This window comes from Haliaeetus leucocephalus, unplaced genomic scaffold, assembly GCF_000737465.1.
Source record: "Haliaeetus leucocephalus isolate CR32 unplaced genomic scaffold, Haliaeetus_leucocephalus-4.0 Scaffold173, whole genome shotgun sequence".
Classification (NCBI taxonomy): domain Eukaryota; kingdom Metazoa; phylum Chordata; class Aves; order Accipitriformes; family Accipitridae; genus Haliaeetus; species Haliaeetus leucocephalus.
The window spans coordinates 7693116-7709782 of NW_010972609.1; the positions used below are offsets into that span (position 1 = coordinate 7693116).

General features: G+C 39.6%; 1 protein-coding gene across 1 annotated transcript in view; it reads left to right on the top strand.

Annotated features, from left to right (window-relative positions):
- The window catches only part of SPON1 (spondin 1, extracellular matrix protein), a 201241-nt gene that overhangs the window by 161925 nt on the left and 22649 nt on the right, over window positions 1-16667 (top strand). Inside the window, exon 7 of the mRNA XM_010563762.1 lies at window positions 5955-6019. Within this exon, the coding sequence (XP_010562064.1) occupies window positions 5955-6019 (65 nt within the window). The remainder of the gene's footprint in view (window positions 1-5954; window positions 6020-16667) is intronic.

Genomic DNA, 16667 nt, shown 5'->3' on the forward strand with positions numbered 1-16667 from the left:
CTCTTAAACATCTCCTCCTAACGCCACTGTGTAACAAGACATCTAACTCTTCAGGGTATGTAGCAACAAGGAGCCAAAATTTGAGGTTTTGAAGACTTCTGTCAGCCTGAAACTATTTTCATGTACTGAAGAAGTCTCAGGGATAATGAACACACGCTTTTCACATCCTGAAGTGATTTCTGTGTGCCTGCATAGGGTGGAGGTGGAATAAGGTCTATTTATACTAATCATAGAAGACCGATAGGCTTTTAAGAGCAGCCAACTATCCCTCTAAAGCACTATATTAGTCTCATTTTCATAGCATTTGATTCCCCACGGAAGACATACTGTGCATTATACTACACTTTTTCATTCTCTCCTTATCTCTTGCTCCTTCTATAACAAATTAATTTTTGAGGGAAAGGATGATCCTGCAGTGGAGATGCTATCTTAAAACTCAGATATGCAGGTTAGTTTCCAGAAGACATTTGATTCATCATCTGTGAATTGAGGATAATGTTGCTTTTTCTACTTTCTAAGAAACTTGTGAAAATGAGTCCACTGTGGATAGAAAGGCATTCACATATTATGAGGACGAGTGTTGTGAAAGGAATTAAATGTTCTCTGTTCTAAAACAATCGAATGAATGCCAAGCGGTGGTGGTGTGAAATGGGTGAAATTAAGCTCTGGCTCAAAACAGGTGTTTTTCATTCCCACAGTTCATTCAATCTGACTCTGATTTTGATGTCAGATAACATACTGTCATTTGTTTAGCTGAACCAAATCAAATCATTATTACGAAGTGCTAAGTGATCTGCACAGTAACATTTTCTGATGTTATTTGGCACACATAAAATAAAAATAGTAATAAAAATTACTCATAAAAATAACTTCCAGTACAGAAAAGATACTAATCACGTCGGTTACCAAAAAGCAGCAGGAGCACATGAAATAGTTTACGTGGCTTTCCAGATCCTACTAATCTCTTTTATTCTAAAGGTATTCAGATGGTACTTAAAACTTTTGCTGAAAGCTTTCATTACATTTTAATGGATGTTACCCTTTAACCAAGGTGGTTTAAATCCCCTTGGTTGAGAAAGACTTTAAATCAAATTCTATCTTCCATGCTGCTTTTTTGAGCTTTGTCCCACTTTCTGTTCTTGAAGATGAGGAAATGGTTTTAATCTTTTGTAAAATGCACAGCTGAACGATCTAATTTAGCAGTGGTTTCATACCACAGGGTTCTATTTGTTGCCATTTAATGACTTTATTCTGCGTGCATGTTCATTTGTACATTGCAGGAACAAATGGATGTAAAGTAAATTATTAATTTTTACCAACTTCAGATTGTCAGTAAGGCTGTCTGTATTAGAATGACATTATCAACTTTTTAAAATCATGCTATTAGGGCTTTTTGGAAGACAGTACTTTCATAGGGAACCACTATTGAGTCAACCACCCACCCCCATCTTGAAACACAAATGTAGAACACGGATCTGGAGAAAAGGATAATTGTTTGCTATTTTTGCATGTTTTAATTTAGGCCACAATCCAAAATATATTGAAGTCAATCTAGAAACTACTTTGGCTCCACTGGGCTTTTTGAGCAAGCTTTAAGTGTGTAGAGAAGGGATCATTCTATTTCAACTGGAAACTAGAATCATATCATTGAACTAATAACTGAAATTGGAGAAGAGGTATCAGTAGGCTCTACAAAGATTTTATACTAAGTTTTGTAAGTGATTATGCCTAAATACACTTTTCAGAGGGATTTACCATGAAGGCTCCTGAAAGCCTATACTAATTTAATTATTAAATCGTGACTTCCTACTTACAGGAGTAGCAGAGATGCTGCATCAGTGGTAGCACGTTCTCACCGCAAACAGAGGCACAGACACAGCGGTGCAGGCAAGCTGCCGAGGAACGGGGCGCGTTGATCCCGTGAGAACTGCCTATGCGTGACTGCGGTGTGCCGGGACTGAGCAGCGGCGCCGCACGGTGCCGCCTGCCCTCACTCCCCTCATGCGAGAATTTCATACCTGTATTCCATTGCATCATACCGGTATGCCCAAAAGAAGCTGAGCAAAAACTCAATCACAAATTCCCAAGTATCAATTCCATGATTTGTACTCAAGGAGAATACCTCCTTAAATGGGAATAGGAAAGAGGGTAGCAACTTCCCTCCTGTATATCTCTGTAAAAACTGACAGGTAATCCCAAATTCACTCCTTGACAACTTCCACATGCACAGAGGCATAATATAGCTTGACAAATTTCTCCCTGTCCCCCCCGCCTTTTTTTTCCTTTTTTTTGTTGGAAGAGGTGTGTATCAGACTTTACCAAAAGGATTTTCAGCAGCTCCAAGCAAGAGCATTGGTGGCCTTTCCATTAACTTGTTCTGACATTGTAACATTTTGACACTCCATCATTTTGCAAATGATTTAGTTTTCCTTTTCAAAACCTAAGAGTTTCATTATGTGGGAATCCTTGCTTCCCAGCCAAGTACATAAATGATGACAAGACAACTTGCAACATACAACAGTGAAACATCCTAGTTCTTTTTGCCATATTTTGACGTGAATTTGAGAGTTTGTTTACTTCAAAAATCAAAGCAAAACTTTGGGAATATGAAGAGGAGAGAAAAATGGGTGCAAATGTAATACAGCAAGCCCTAAGAAAATGGTAACTAACATTTCTAAAACTTATGTGGTGTTTTATGCCTCTATTGTAAAGTCTGTGCAATTGGGTTATTCAAGGCAGTTGGGTTGTAGCAACTAGTTGTATATTATTAATTTGTGGGTTTCTCTTCAGGCATTTCATATCCTCTCAGTTTCCACCATCTGCCAATAAATTATAGCTAAAGAGATTGGCCCGCAAATCAAAGCACGGTATCTTTTCTATAGCTTGTCCCTACCTATAGATTGTTCACAAGGCTGTGAACTTGTGTGGTGGATAACATCTCTTTGCCTGGGCTGCTTAAGTTTGTCACGTCCCCTTAAATATGCGGTGGTCAGCTGGAGAGGCTGGAGGCAGAGGAAGGTCACTGCTTTTTTGGAGGAACTCCCCGAGCCTGCTCCCTTCAGGAGGTTGGAGAGACGCAGGCTGGTGGCACCACGAGTGGCGAGTGGAGCTGGGTTCCCCAGGCTGACACGGTGCCTGACAGCCAGACCTCGCATGGCGACAGCCTCACAGACCCAAGGAGGCAGCAAGCAGAATTTACTCTGTTGTCTTCCAGGATTTCATCTTCTTGACATAAACACTTGACCAAGAAAAACTCTTTAGTGTACAAAATATCTACTTGGGTATCTGTCTATCAGTGCAGGTAGAAGTAAATATACACAGGCTTTAATAACAGCGTAGGTGTTACATTTTAAATTTTTTTTTTTAAAATTAGAAATATTACAAATCTGCATGATAGAGATGACTGCATAATTAGAATATCAGACTGGAATAACAATGATTTAATTCAAGTTGCAGCTTAATCCTGTGTAATTGTCAAGAAGCTCTAGGTACCAAAAATGTGTATTTTCGTTCCAGGCACAACAGAATGCTGGATTCTGCATCTTTTGATTTTGGTTACTGCTCAGGGAGTGGCCATGAATTCAGCTCTTGCATCTGAATTTTCACCTCCCTTAAAAATTTGGGGAAGTCTGAATGCACCATGCTCTGTTTCTTATTTCCTTCCCTCTGCACTTACTACTAAGCTATTAATCATAGTTCATCCAGTCTTGGTATGCATTTTTAATTGAATAGCACACGTTAAAATGTTTTCAGACGTGACTGATTTGGATGTTACTGACATAATTACTGGCTTCTGTTAGATAAGCAGTGTATTATTTTAATAAACACAACCATCTATGCTCATAACAGACTTTCTTTGGGATGTACAATACACAGTTAATAATTTTGAATGCAAATGTGTTCTCAAGGCAAGTAAATGAAGATACGCCTGGCTGGAGAATCTCAGGAGGTTGAAATAAGGAAAAGTAAAAATTAGGGCAAATTCCATTGACAGAGAAAGACAAAAATGTCTTTTAACTTCAGACTTTTAATTTCATTCATTTAATCAGTTTCCTTTTAAATCACTTTGAGGGGAAAGCTGTCTCTTCCACTTTTGAAGGCATGGAGGTGAGAAGAAGGTTGCCATAGATGAACCTGGATGTGATGCCTCTCTCCTGCATGGAGTGTACCTCTGCTCGGTTCGGTTCGGCCCGGCCCAGCCCAGCCCAGCAGGGATGCTGGGAGAGGGCTGGGCTGGTGGCTCAGCCTGCTGCTACTCACCCAGTGCCTGCCCCAGCGAATCCACCTGCTGGCATAGCTCTGCTGTGGGCTCTTTGACTGCTCCCTTTCATCATAAAGTTCTCTTTATTCCAACTATATTAGCAGTATGGGAGTTTGATTAAATCTTTACATACTTACTTGCCTTTCTAGAGTCAGACTTCCAGCTATCTTAGCTCAGGACATTTAATGTAGTATAGCCTTTGGCCAAGCATCTGTATTTATAAAAAGGATTTTCAAGAAATGGCTTATCCATCCACTCAGGTTGAGGGAGAGGTCCTGTCACGTCTGTATTCCTGAGACGGAAAATCTCGTGTGTTGCAGAGAGGGCCCCTCAGTGCTGTAATTACCTTGCTTTGGCAAAAAGAGGGAGTCAGAAAATACTGAGAGTGGTAGAAACAACCAGTGAAAATTGTTTTCTGTAAACAGGGGTGTGTATGGACTGGAGCTAGTTTGGGGTATCAGAGCTATTGCTATCAAGCAGGAAATGGCACTATTATCACTAAACTGAAAGGTCAGCTCTGTTGGAAGTGCCAATTACTGGTAACGTATGAGGTGGGTTTCTTAGTCTAATTGGGAAATATTTTTAAAAGACAGCAGAAATCATGTGAGTGAGTTGTGAATTTTGTGTTCCTTTAGGTGAATTACTGGGGTGGATTCCTAAGGGAGATGGGGAAAACGGTTCTAAAAAAGTGTGATAGATGTCTTTTGGGCATCAGAGCCTTGTTAACGGTCTCCTGCCTTTGTCCTCGGTTTATTGTACCCATATAAATTTTAAAACTGCTGATGCAGGAATTCTTACAGACTTTAAGAAATAGTCTTTGTACAGTGCTTTGCCGCACTGTGGGCTTCCACAGGTGGCTGCTATATTTCACCCTATAATTTTCACATGCGTAAACGGAGAGCAAAGAGAAAGTGCTATCAATGGCTCTACTTGGAGGAGATTGCAATGCATCCACCATGGACTCTTTACATCCTTACACATATGAGGGTAATAAATAATATATCATACATGCTCACAGGGTGTGTTAGATTGCCTAGAGCAGCAGCCTCTAGTTTTTGTCTGCCTATTGGCCCGTAGATCTGTAACCTATTAAAAGCAATTCTTCTGTCCTTGCTTTTTTTAACCTGGTAAATTCCTCTGGTCACAAGGATTGTCAGAGTCATAAAATCAACAGCCCAAGATATACTTTTTGCCAATAAACTACTATGTGTGGACTAACAGCCCAGGATACAGCACAGTTATCTTTCTGTGATAGTGTTACCAGAACAAACTCAGTTTAGTCATATTGTTTTGGGGTATTTCCCCAATGCAAAATTCTTCTCCTTATTTATACCTGTCATCACTGTGCATCACTCTGAAAGCTTTGCCTTTAGCTCAAGATGCAAAAAATAACCTAGTCTGCAGACTGCTGGTGGTGTTTTAAGCTCACTTCAGTTCCTGCAGAAGAGAAAGAGACTGTGCCCAAGGTCTGACTGCCTTTGCTACTCTTGCCTCCTGCATTCATAAAGGCTCCTTGATGAACCCTGTGCAGCTGAGGACACGAGGTGCCCAGATAACAAAGACGACGAAGCATATTTCTCATAGAATTTGGAGGCACAGTTTTATCTGGTACCTCTTACTTTTTTGCTGTAAACCATATTACTCTAATTGCAAAATTGTCCCAATCACTTTCTTCTTTTGTCTCTTTTCACAGAGCGATGAGGTTTTAACAGTCATCAAGGCAAAAGCACAGTGGCCTGCCTGGCAACCTCTAAATGTGTAAGTAAGTAGGGAATACTATGTCTCAATAGCCTTGTGTTGAGTGTTGGCTAATGGGCCGCTCTAAACTCATTGTCTCATATAATCATTCACTCTTGTAAAGAAATATCTAAAAATATTTTGATAGATGAGTTTTTAGTCTTTTTTTTCTTTTTTCTTTTCTAACAACTGCTCAACTGCTTCTCTCTTTCTTTCCTCTTTAGCATCTCTTCATTTTTTACATGCTTTGGTTCACTAACTGTTACAGCAGAAGGATTATCCCATGGAGTTTGTGCCTTCACTGAACAATGATGTTTATTCAGTGCCTGCTCAAATATATGTTGTACTATTCTACATGTAGTATTTTTTAGCATCCTGTGTCACGCACTGTGTCAATACATCAAATCCTCAATCCACCAACAAAAAAACTCTTAAAGGACTAATTCTTTAAAGCACTTGCCTGAAACACTCTATGATAGTGATCCTGATGGTATTATAATCATGGTTGATTACCAAGTGAGATAGCAAGCTCGCTTCCCAGGATCCTAACTCTGGGCTCTCTGGCACTCAGCAGAAAACAGGACAAAACTCTTCTTTCCGGATACTCTTGAATTTACTGGTTGCCTTTTGAGGGGAGTGGAGGGGGGTGGTTCCTCCATAACTTATCTGTGCTTGGCTCAAAGTTCATACTAATTATCCAAGCCCAAATGAGTGAGACTTACAAGAAGTGACTAAAGATGAGAACCCGGTATAAGGTGTCACCCCGTTAATTGAGAGTCAAATTAAGTCCTTGGAGAAGCTGGGCAATCAGCCTACTGCAAGATCATAGGGACCAGGTAGTGCTGTTTTGTCGGTAAAGAGCATAAGGGAAGCAGTTGGTGGAACACTGTGTCTGGTTTTGTCATCGGTATTTCTGAAAGTATGTGAAAATTTGGATGTTAGTCAGAAAAAAGCTGCAGAAGAGTTCCGTTTTCAGAAAACATCCCTTACCGTAAGAGGCTTAGAAACTCTTAAGCAGCTTAGGACTTAAGCTGTTCAGTTTATCCCCCCCCCCCCCCCACAAAAAAAAAAAAAAAAAAAAAAAAGGTTAGGAGGTGAGCACAGCTTAAATAGTGAAAAGATTTCTGATAGCTGATCCCTCTTTAATCTAGAAAAAACCCACCCTATGAAATCCCTCGTAGCATGGAAGCTAAGGAAATTTGTGACATGGAAATTCTCACTATAGGTATGGGAAAAGGCTTTAACAGTGTGACTAACCTTCAGAGCAGCTTACCTGAACATGAGATGGATTTTCCATCACTTGAATATATTTTAACCCTGAGGCAAAGTTGTAGGCTCTGCACAGGAATTGTGGGTTTGGCTTTTTTTGGCTGGTGTTATGCAAGCGGTCAGTCACGGTGATAGTAATGGAATTCTTTATTTATGGTCTTATTCCCTCGAAATTTTCAGTATTTGGATTTAGTAGTGTTTGCTATGTAGTAGCTGTGAACAGCATTTTTTCCTTGCTGCCTTCTTTCTATTCACTCCAAATTAACACTTCAAAATGGACACTTTTGTCCACTTCTCTGTTCTACTACAGTGAGGTCTCTGAAACAAGGCATTTATTTTTTCATTCCAATTTCAGTTGCTTTCCTAAAGCAACATTTGTGTATGATGTTTCTATATCAAAGTGAACAATTCTACTGGGAACTGACTGCTCTGGGTGCTTGGAAGGCTTTGGCATTGACAGGAGAGCGGGTTTGTACTTTGTTCACAGAAAGATGGAGAGAGGATCTCCTGCTCCAGAGTCTCAATCCATCGTCTTTCAAATACACCGAATATATTACATGACAAAAATCAAAGCTAATTAAACTATGTTGCCCCTGGTCATAATAGCTAGTTTAATACAGCCCTGAGAAACTTCACAAAAAAGTTGAGAGTGAACAACTTCAGATACTTTCTAGGCATATTCTTTCACAGACATGCCTGCAAACACTTTTGCAACATCCTCCAGATGTTCTTCCAGTCAATTCTTACCTTTTCTATATGGTAATTCTCACCTTTCAGTAACATCAAAAGGAATAAATCTTGGTATTTGTGCTTTCAAATGCTGTGCAAGGGTTCCCCTAACAAATGTTGGAGCAAGTCCAGAGGAGGGCCATGAAGATGATCAGAGGGCTGGAGCAGCTCTCCTATGAGGACAGGCTGAGAGAGTTGGGGTTGTTCAGCCTGGGGGAGAGAAGGCTCCAGGGAGACCTTACAGCAGCCTGCCAGTACCTAAAGGGGACTTACAAGAAAGCCAGAGAAGGACTTTCTACAAGGGCATCTAGTGATAGGACAAGGGGTAATGGCTTTAAACTGAAAGAGGGTAGATTTAGATTGGCCGTAAGGAAGAAATATTTTGTTGTGAGGGTGGTGAGACACTGGAACAGGTTGCCCAGAGAGGCTGTAGCTGCCCCATCCCTGGCAGTGTTCAAGGCCAGGCTCGATGGGGCTTTGAGCAACCTGGTCTAGTGGAAGGTGTCCCTGCCTATGGCAGGGGGGTGGAACTAGATGGTCTTTAATTTCCCTTCCAACCCAACCCATTCTATGATTCTATGATTTTGTGTTCCTTCACTTTACAGGTAGTGTTAGATTTTTGGCTTCTTAAATAATTTTTTATTATATTTTGCCATGATGTCCTTCTTTTTGATTCCGTTTAGAAATATGAGCTAAGTTTCAAAAGAAGACAAAATTTTCAACAGCTATTAACTTCTGCTGTTAATTTCCCATTTGCTGTTATGGATGGTGCTTCTTGGAATTTAGATTAGAACTGTGCAAGTACTGGATAATGACTCCTCAAGATAAACATTTGATCTATTATTATGCATAACATAGCAATCTTACTAATCAAGAATTGACTAAAAGTCATGAATAATCTTCTTTTGCATAATCATTAGTTATATATCTAATGTATAATACGGTGTGATAGTGGTGCCAAAGTGGCATTACAATGTGTCATAATAAGCACAGCCTAAAAACCTTCCTAAATGTGTTTTACAGCAATTATAAAATGCATAATACTTGTGAGCCGATCTTAGGAGGCCTGAAGTGTCAAAAGTTGGCAAATTCAGCCTGTTCTCACTTCAAAGTTTACCTCCCCATTCCATATAGTGATTTTTATTGCTAACCCTATCCAAGTTACAGTACCAAGTTAGTTACAGCGATTACACTTAAAATCAGAGAGAGGAGGGGAACAATTACCTCTAAAACTTGTGAGAGGGCTGTAAGAGTATTAATCGATTTTCACGCTGTTGTGGAGAATCCAGGATGAGGCACCGCAGACACGAGGCTGCTACCCAGGTCAACGTGGTAGCTGAGAGTAACGATGCTGGATGGAGCGCAAGGGACATTCACATATAGGTGGTGGCAGACACTGTCACAGAGAGGAGACTTACAGGCTCGGTATTTGCTCATCGCAGGCACCAGCTCAGTGAGACTCACCCCTTTCAGGGGAAACCCGAGAGAAAAGAAACCAGATGGGAGCCTGCAGCGAGGCTCAGCACAGCCCCAGGCACCAGCCCGGCTGCCCACGCAGGGCAAGCACCAGCCAGGGTGGGCGCTGTGCCTGCCCCCGTGGCTGCTGGGTCCTCTCCCATCTTTCCAAAACAGCGAGGGAGATTGCAGCATCTCCTCTCCTTGCAAAGGCTGCAGCAAGGCAAGCTGCTAATTCTTGCCCACATCTTGAGCCCTTGCGTTTCCACTCTCATCACCCCTAGTAACGTGTGGGAGGATGGTCTTGGCCGGGCACCTCTCGTGGATTCATCATGGAGTTAAATGGCTTTTCTTCTACTCTGTCAATGCCGGTCAATGAGACTGTGACTCCTGAGGCCAGTCGTACCTCATTAAGTAATGTTTCAAGCTCTGTATAGACTGAGGGCATGAAGTGTGTAAGTCTGTGTCTAAATCTGACGGCGATGCCGAAAGCCTTTGGTTCATGACACCGGAGATAAGACGGGAAATATAACTGGGAGCTTTTCTTCTGCTTAGGGAGAAGAAAATAGAGACTTCTCAGTGCAGATCCAGTGGGCACAAAGTGCCTCCCCGGGGAGAATTCTTTGGTTTCGGCCATAAGTTCAGATACAATAAGTTAGAGTAGGGGCGGAGACAAGTTGCTAGCCCTGAGCAGGGAAGGATACAACGACACTAAGTAATTTTCTGAAATGCTTTCTGTTAATTACATTTAACGCTAATATACTTTAACATACTGTCATCTACCAGTACAATATAATGCTGTGGAAACTATATCCTGCCATACTTCACTGTCTGTTTTTTATTATAGAATCATAGAATAGAATCATAGAATCGTTTAGGTTGGAAAAGAACTTCAAGATCATCCCTCTCCTCAGTTCCTATATGTGCCTGCTCTTTGTCACTGTCTGTCTTTTTTTTTTTTTTTTCCTTTCCTATCACTCATATTCATTATCCTCCAATCAGTTTCTTATCCATGGCACCAGCATGCAAAAAACTCTCCTGAGTTGTTGCGTGCAGGTGACAGTTTTGGGTGATCTCTGTGAACTAGTTTTATGGTTGCCTAACCAAGAGCGCAATATTGGTAGCATGAGAAGGAGTGCCAGACCAAGTAATAAAACATTTTGCTCTTGCTTATGCTTGTATTACCAAGTTGCATGTCTGAAATTCTGACTTTAAAGTACTCGCAGGGAATGTTTTCTTCCTTGAGCGTAATGATATCAGTATACAGCATGCTGTCAAATGAAAGTAGTTTTTCTTACCTTACTTCTATAAACAAGAGCACAGCTCATTGCTCCCTTCTTCTCAGCTGTGTTTCAGGCAGAATCAAATTTTACTTTCATACTCAGCTGCAAATCATTGGTCTTTGGCAGTATGGAGGATAAAATACAGCAAATACAGATAGTACAACTGGTATCCAAATCTGCATATCTGGCACTTGTAAAATAATCAAGCCATAACAGAATAATCTGGGGAGAAAGAAGGCAAGACTTTTAAAAATAGTATGCACCAAGTTCCACAGGAGCTAATACCTTTAAAAACCTTGCCTTGAATTCTCTTCCCTAAAATATATGGGTTGGAGGGGGGGAAGGGGAGGTCTGTATTCATTATCCCTTTATTTCTAATCCAGACACCTTTATTGTGACATCCCACTTTTTCATTCAACAAGCACTTTAATCTAAATAAGAGCTTCCCGGGATAATCCACCAGAAGAAAATAAGCACAAATCCTGATCACTTTGTCCCAGTCCGTAATGTGAGTTACAGAGTCAGTTACGAGAAGAAAAACGGGACCCTTTGGGGAGGTGTGGGGGAGAGTCCGTTGTCGGCCACAGGGGAAGCTGTCAGTTCCACATCTTGGCATGAGCCGGATTGTCTTTAATATGCTGAAATCCAAGCCATGTAGTGTTGTCAGGGCACTGGCTGTTTTTACAGCTGCCTGTTTTTTCATGGTCACTATGTCCTCTGTGATTCCTTACCATCAGGGAAAGGCATTATCATACGTGTAACTTTCTTTTATATAACAGTATGGTTGGGGAGTAGGAGAAAGCAAATTCTTCAGGTGGATCTCTGATTTTCCAAAATGGCAGGACCTCCAAGCCAAGATACCACATCAGAACAAGGAATATCATTTCACCATATAGTTCTCAGCTCTCTGAAAAAAAAGAACAGAATTGAAAATGGATAGTTGGACAGGAATCACACATTAATAGATATCTCTCTGGGTAGTTTCTGACATTTCAAAAACATGTCCCGTATAAGTATATGGTTCTTTCTTAGTATCGGCAAAGGGAGAAGTATTTGAATGGTAATTGTTTTGTCTAATCAATTTTTTGTAGTTCCTGTAAACCAGGAAGGCATTCAGCCCTATGCAACAGTGCAGAATGTGGACTTCTGTGTACATATAGCTTAACACTGATAAATGCAAACATGGATCAGATGTAGGATGGAAATTATTCTCCAGTATGTCATGTATTCCATTATTAAACACTCAGACCTTATAGATTATTAAATACTGGTACAGATAGTGTGTCTTTCCAGGTATTTTCATGTATTCTTTCTGGCTTTTCCTGATACATAAAAAGGCAATCTTAATTTGGAAAAAAAAAAACAAAACACCAAAAAAAAACCCGCTGAAAAAGTATCTTTAACTTTCTGTCCTAAAACCTTTCAGATTCTAAAAAACTGGCAAGATGACCTCACTTCCCTGCATAAATTAGCTGCCTATTTCCCATTCCTTTCCTGCCAAAGTTTCAGTCTGCAGCCCTAGTTAGGAGAAAGAATATGTTTGGATAGGGGTCTCCAGCAGTATGATTGTAATTATTACTAAGAACCTCATGTGTTTTCTAATTGTTAATTTTTTTCCGTTTTTTTAATTATCTTAGATTAGTATGTCAACCTATAGGCAATGTATTTCAATGCAAAAATTCAAGATATTTTATCTAGGAAAATAGCACAGTGAGAGTACCTGACATTCAAAGGTTAGTTATTTTCTGAAATATTCACCAGCATTACTTTTCATACTCCTCTCTCATTTGTGTTTTTCTTTTATGCAAAAATGCCACTGCTTTCCAACTTTTTTACCTCCTCAGCCCATTCTCAGTTACAACCAGCGCACATTGAAGTGATAAACATTTTTTTTATTATAATTCTGAACTATTTGAAGTTTGGAAAATTATCCTCTCCTTCCTTATGTCTCTCCTGTTTCCATTTCATCCCTCCGTGTTGTTTGTGCGAGTAGTCATGGTCCTGTGGTTTTGCTGTGCCTCTTGACTGTGTGCAGAGCTTAGTCTTTTTCTCATCCACTTAAGCAGCTCTTCCCCATTTGTTTGGAGATTACCTGAAAACACTCCAGCAAGCACTCGAAAGTGAAGCTTAGCGGAAAAGGAGGCCTATTCTTTTATACTTCAGATGAACAGAACAATTTAGTCCAAACAGTTTGTAAGTTAGTATGGTTACCTCATCATCCCCTACAAATTATCCCATCAATCCCTGTCCATTTCAAGTTTTACGTATCTTTGATATCTTTTCTCTGACTACAAAGATATTAGGGCTGGTTTTCCTGGCTTGCAAGGAGGATATCATAAAATGCAACAGGATGTTCCCAAGTATGGTTTTCAGCATCGAGACAGATAAAATGACTAAACTGGGCAACAAAGTAGACTGTTCCAGAAATCAAACGAAAAGGATTCTATAGAAAGGTGATGGGAAACGAAAAATGCTCTGATCCAAAATACGTCTGAGTTGATGGATCATACTAGCTGGAGAAAAAAATGCTGACATACTCTTTTGCATTTTCCTTCCTTTATTCTTGAGTGAAAGCTCTTTCAATCTTTGCTTTTTTCCAGAATTCTTTTGGCACAATTTGAGCAAAAAATGTTTGTTGAATGTTTTGATCCTGAAGTGAATTTGCTATGATTAATGAGTCTTCATTACAGCATTTGGGAATTGAAAGCCAAGCCACAGAGGAGTAGGGAGTTTCATCTGTTTGGGGTTTCAGTGTTTGTTTGTTTTTCATCTTACTTCTTTTTTACTTACATTTTTTACTTTTGGGGTTTTTTTTACTTTCCTGTAATCTTCTGCTATTCTTGTGCCCACAAAACTTCTCCTCCTTAAAGTAGCCTCTATACTTAGATCACTGAATGATTACTTAGATGTTAAGATGGACAACCACTTAAGTCAGAAATGGAACTCTTCACTGTCTTCTGAAATGTAATAAAATAACTCCCTCTGCTTGTCTTATACTTCACTGTGAAAGACTTTAATTTATTGTGTCTGATATTCTACTCTTTACAACTCACACAGCCTTAATGTGGTGGTGTCTCACTGATAAATATCCTTGTGTAAAAGGTTATGTATACAGTTGTATACTTAAAAGAAGTCTTCAGCAGTGAAAACAGCTTTAATAACAATTTGTAACTACAGTAATGTTACCAATATTATCTAATCAGTTCCATCCGATGGCAGAAAGCTGAAACATGAGCATTATCCATGTAAACATGATGTGTTGCTAAACCTCTCTGTTGACATTCTCACATGTTGCAACTTTTGTGAACTTCACAGAGAGGCCAATTTACAAAAGGACATTGAAAGGCATTTAGGCAACCATTTGCTGTAAACACCTAATTCTCAAACCTTCTGTTCCCGAAGTGTTTACATACTTAAATAGCTATTAGTAACATTACTAAATGCATAAAAATACAACCAAAGTTCAGAGTTCCCAAAGCTCGCTACATTTTCACAAGGGTAAGAGGACCTCTATTAGGCAACGGATTACAACTAAACCATATTAACTTCCATAATTTAGTTGTTGCCCTGCCTGTTTTATCAGTAAGGGACTGATCTTCATGTAAAACTTTTAAGTAAGTCAGCCACACACCCATGTGGTCAGCAAAATAAAGGTGGAGAAGACTTTCCTGGTGTTTGTAAGGTCTAGGTTTAATTCTCTTTTCCTCCTGATGAGATTTGAATGGTAACGCCTACCTCTGAATGTAAAATTCAAACCAGCAATCTACACAGTGAGAGCCCTTTACTGTCACGTGTCATGTTCTTCTAGCTCAAGCCTTGATATTTTGCATGGAATAATTAAATATTTATTGGCCAGAGAAAGAAAGCAATCACTAGGATTTTTCCCTCCAGAAAAGGGAGGAGAGACAGAAGAGTTCTCTGAAAGAGATTAATCTCTAAAATGTTTGGTAAAGACTGAGTTAACCAGCTTTGGAAGATGGGGAAGGGGTAAGTGTGGAATAAGTACACATCAGTTGCATGCTCTCATTAGTCAGAAATCACTCTGACACTACTTTGTGGCACCTATGCAATGACGATAGCTTTTTCAGTTCCCTGGCTGCCTTGGAAGAGAAACTGTTCCTGGCCAACAAAAATATTTTGTTCTATTTCCAGATTTTTAGCCTTTTTTTTCTTTTTTAAACACCTTCACATTACCTAAAATAGGATGCATGAATTAGGTGATTTTTGAAAATTAAACACTTAGATTTGTCTTCTTTATTGACTGATATTTACTGAATTCAACTTAAGAAACAATGTTTCTGTTCACCCCAAAATGCATTTTAAAAGTAAATGATAATTTGTTAGGTCTACTTGAAATTGATTTTCCATTACTTGCTTAATTTCTCTGTGCTAGAAATAGGACAAAATTACATACATTTACATTACATTCATAATAAAAGGAGTAGTGTTTTAGAATGAAGATTTCAAGTAGACATTTCCTTTTGTGTTGTCCTATAAAATAAATATGTTATTTGAGGAATCTAAGATCTGAAAGTCTTTCAGAAGTAATCTTTTTTAGGATTTATGTAATTGATGTTTATACCTATCTATTTGGAGAGTTTGAGAAATTAATTTACCTATTCATCTATTTGAATTATCTATTCTATTCTAAACTGCATATGTGGACATGTGCCACAACTAAAGCTGGCATTTTTCCTTTAATAAGAAAGACCTATATTACAAAATATTTATAGGCTATATTCAAAATCAGTACCTTGTTGTGCTACCTACATTTGGAGTAATTTGTTTTGGAGAGCTTAATGCGGAGACTGTTGACGGAAAAAGAAACAGATGTGCAGAGTAGCTCCATGGCCTCGATCAGTGATCTTACTAGAGGAAAAAAAAAAGATTTTTGTTTCTCCCTGTTTACTTGTTGCCTCTGATTTTGGTAAAACCAAGCTAGTGTCAACAACTTGCTTATTCCCTTATGTCATGCTTTAATTTTGAGATGGTTCACTGCAGTTAATTATTATAAATATTAAGGTTAAAGTAGTGAAGCAGTTTATGCCAGCTACATTTTTCAGGCATTTCAGATAGGGTTGGTATGAGCTGAAATTACGCGTTGCAGCAGCACAGGTCTGAGCCAGCGAGAACAAAAAGAGCAGAGAAGGTGCAGCTGTGCAGCCTTCAGACAAGGCTACCCCCCGACATGTGTTCAGTCCCTGGCACAAACTCACACCAACACCTTTGCTGCCAAATCTTGCATCAGCTGCTGCTTGAATGCACCAAAATAAAACCACCTCAACCGCCTACATGCTATAATTGCACCTTAAATGACCTTCCTACAGAAATGCTTTTTTTTTTTTTTTTTTTTTTTAATTCTGTAGGGAATGCTACACTTTTCGTAGGGCCAGAAAGTACATGACTTGTTCAGAGCTGGTAGTGTTTGTTTAACTGTTTAGGAAATCCACGTAAGGAAAATATGGTCCATTTAGTCGTGTCATTATGAAATTATCTCACCTGTTTGCACAGCCGTTCTCCCAGGCTGCTCTGTGCCAGCAAGAGGATGTGCCGCATGTGTCGTTAACTTGCTGCCATCACCTGGGTCAGCGTGGAGCCACCTATGCACCAAACCCGAACAGAAATCCTCGCTTTCTGTTTTCCTCTGGAGCCAGGCGTTTGCTGTGTCTAACTCAGACTGCCAATGGCAGTGCCAAATGCTGTTCTCTACTAAATCTATATTAATCAGCATTGAGAGGGGAAGATTCAAATCAATGCACCTTTCAGCTTTGATAACAGAGAGGCTTTAGATAAAAAATAATTAAATGCCCAGAGCCCTGGAGACTAGAGACCTGACAACATCTCTAAGTTAATTCTGTGAATTAGTCTTCCTAGAGCATCTTATTAAGGGTTGATAGAATTAGTCACAAGTACCACACCAAACTCCTCATAGC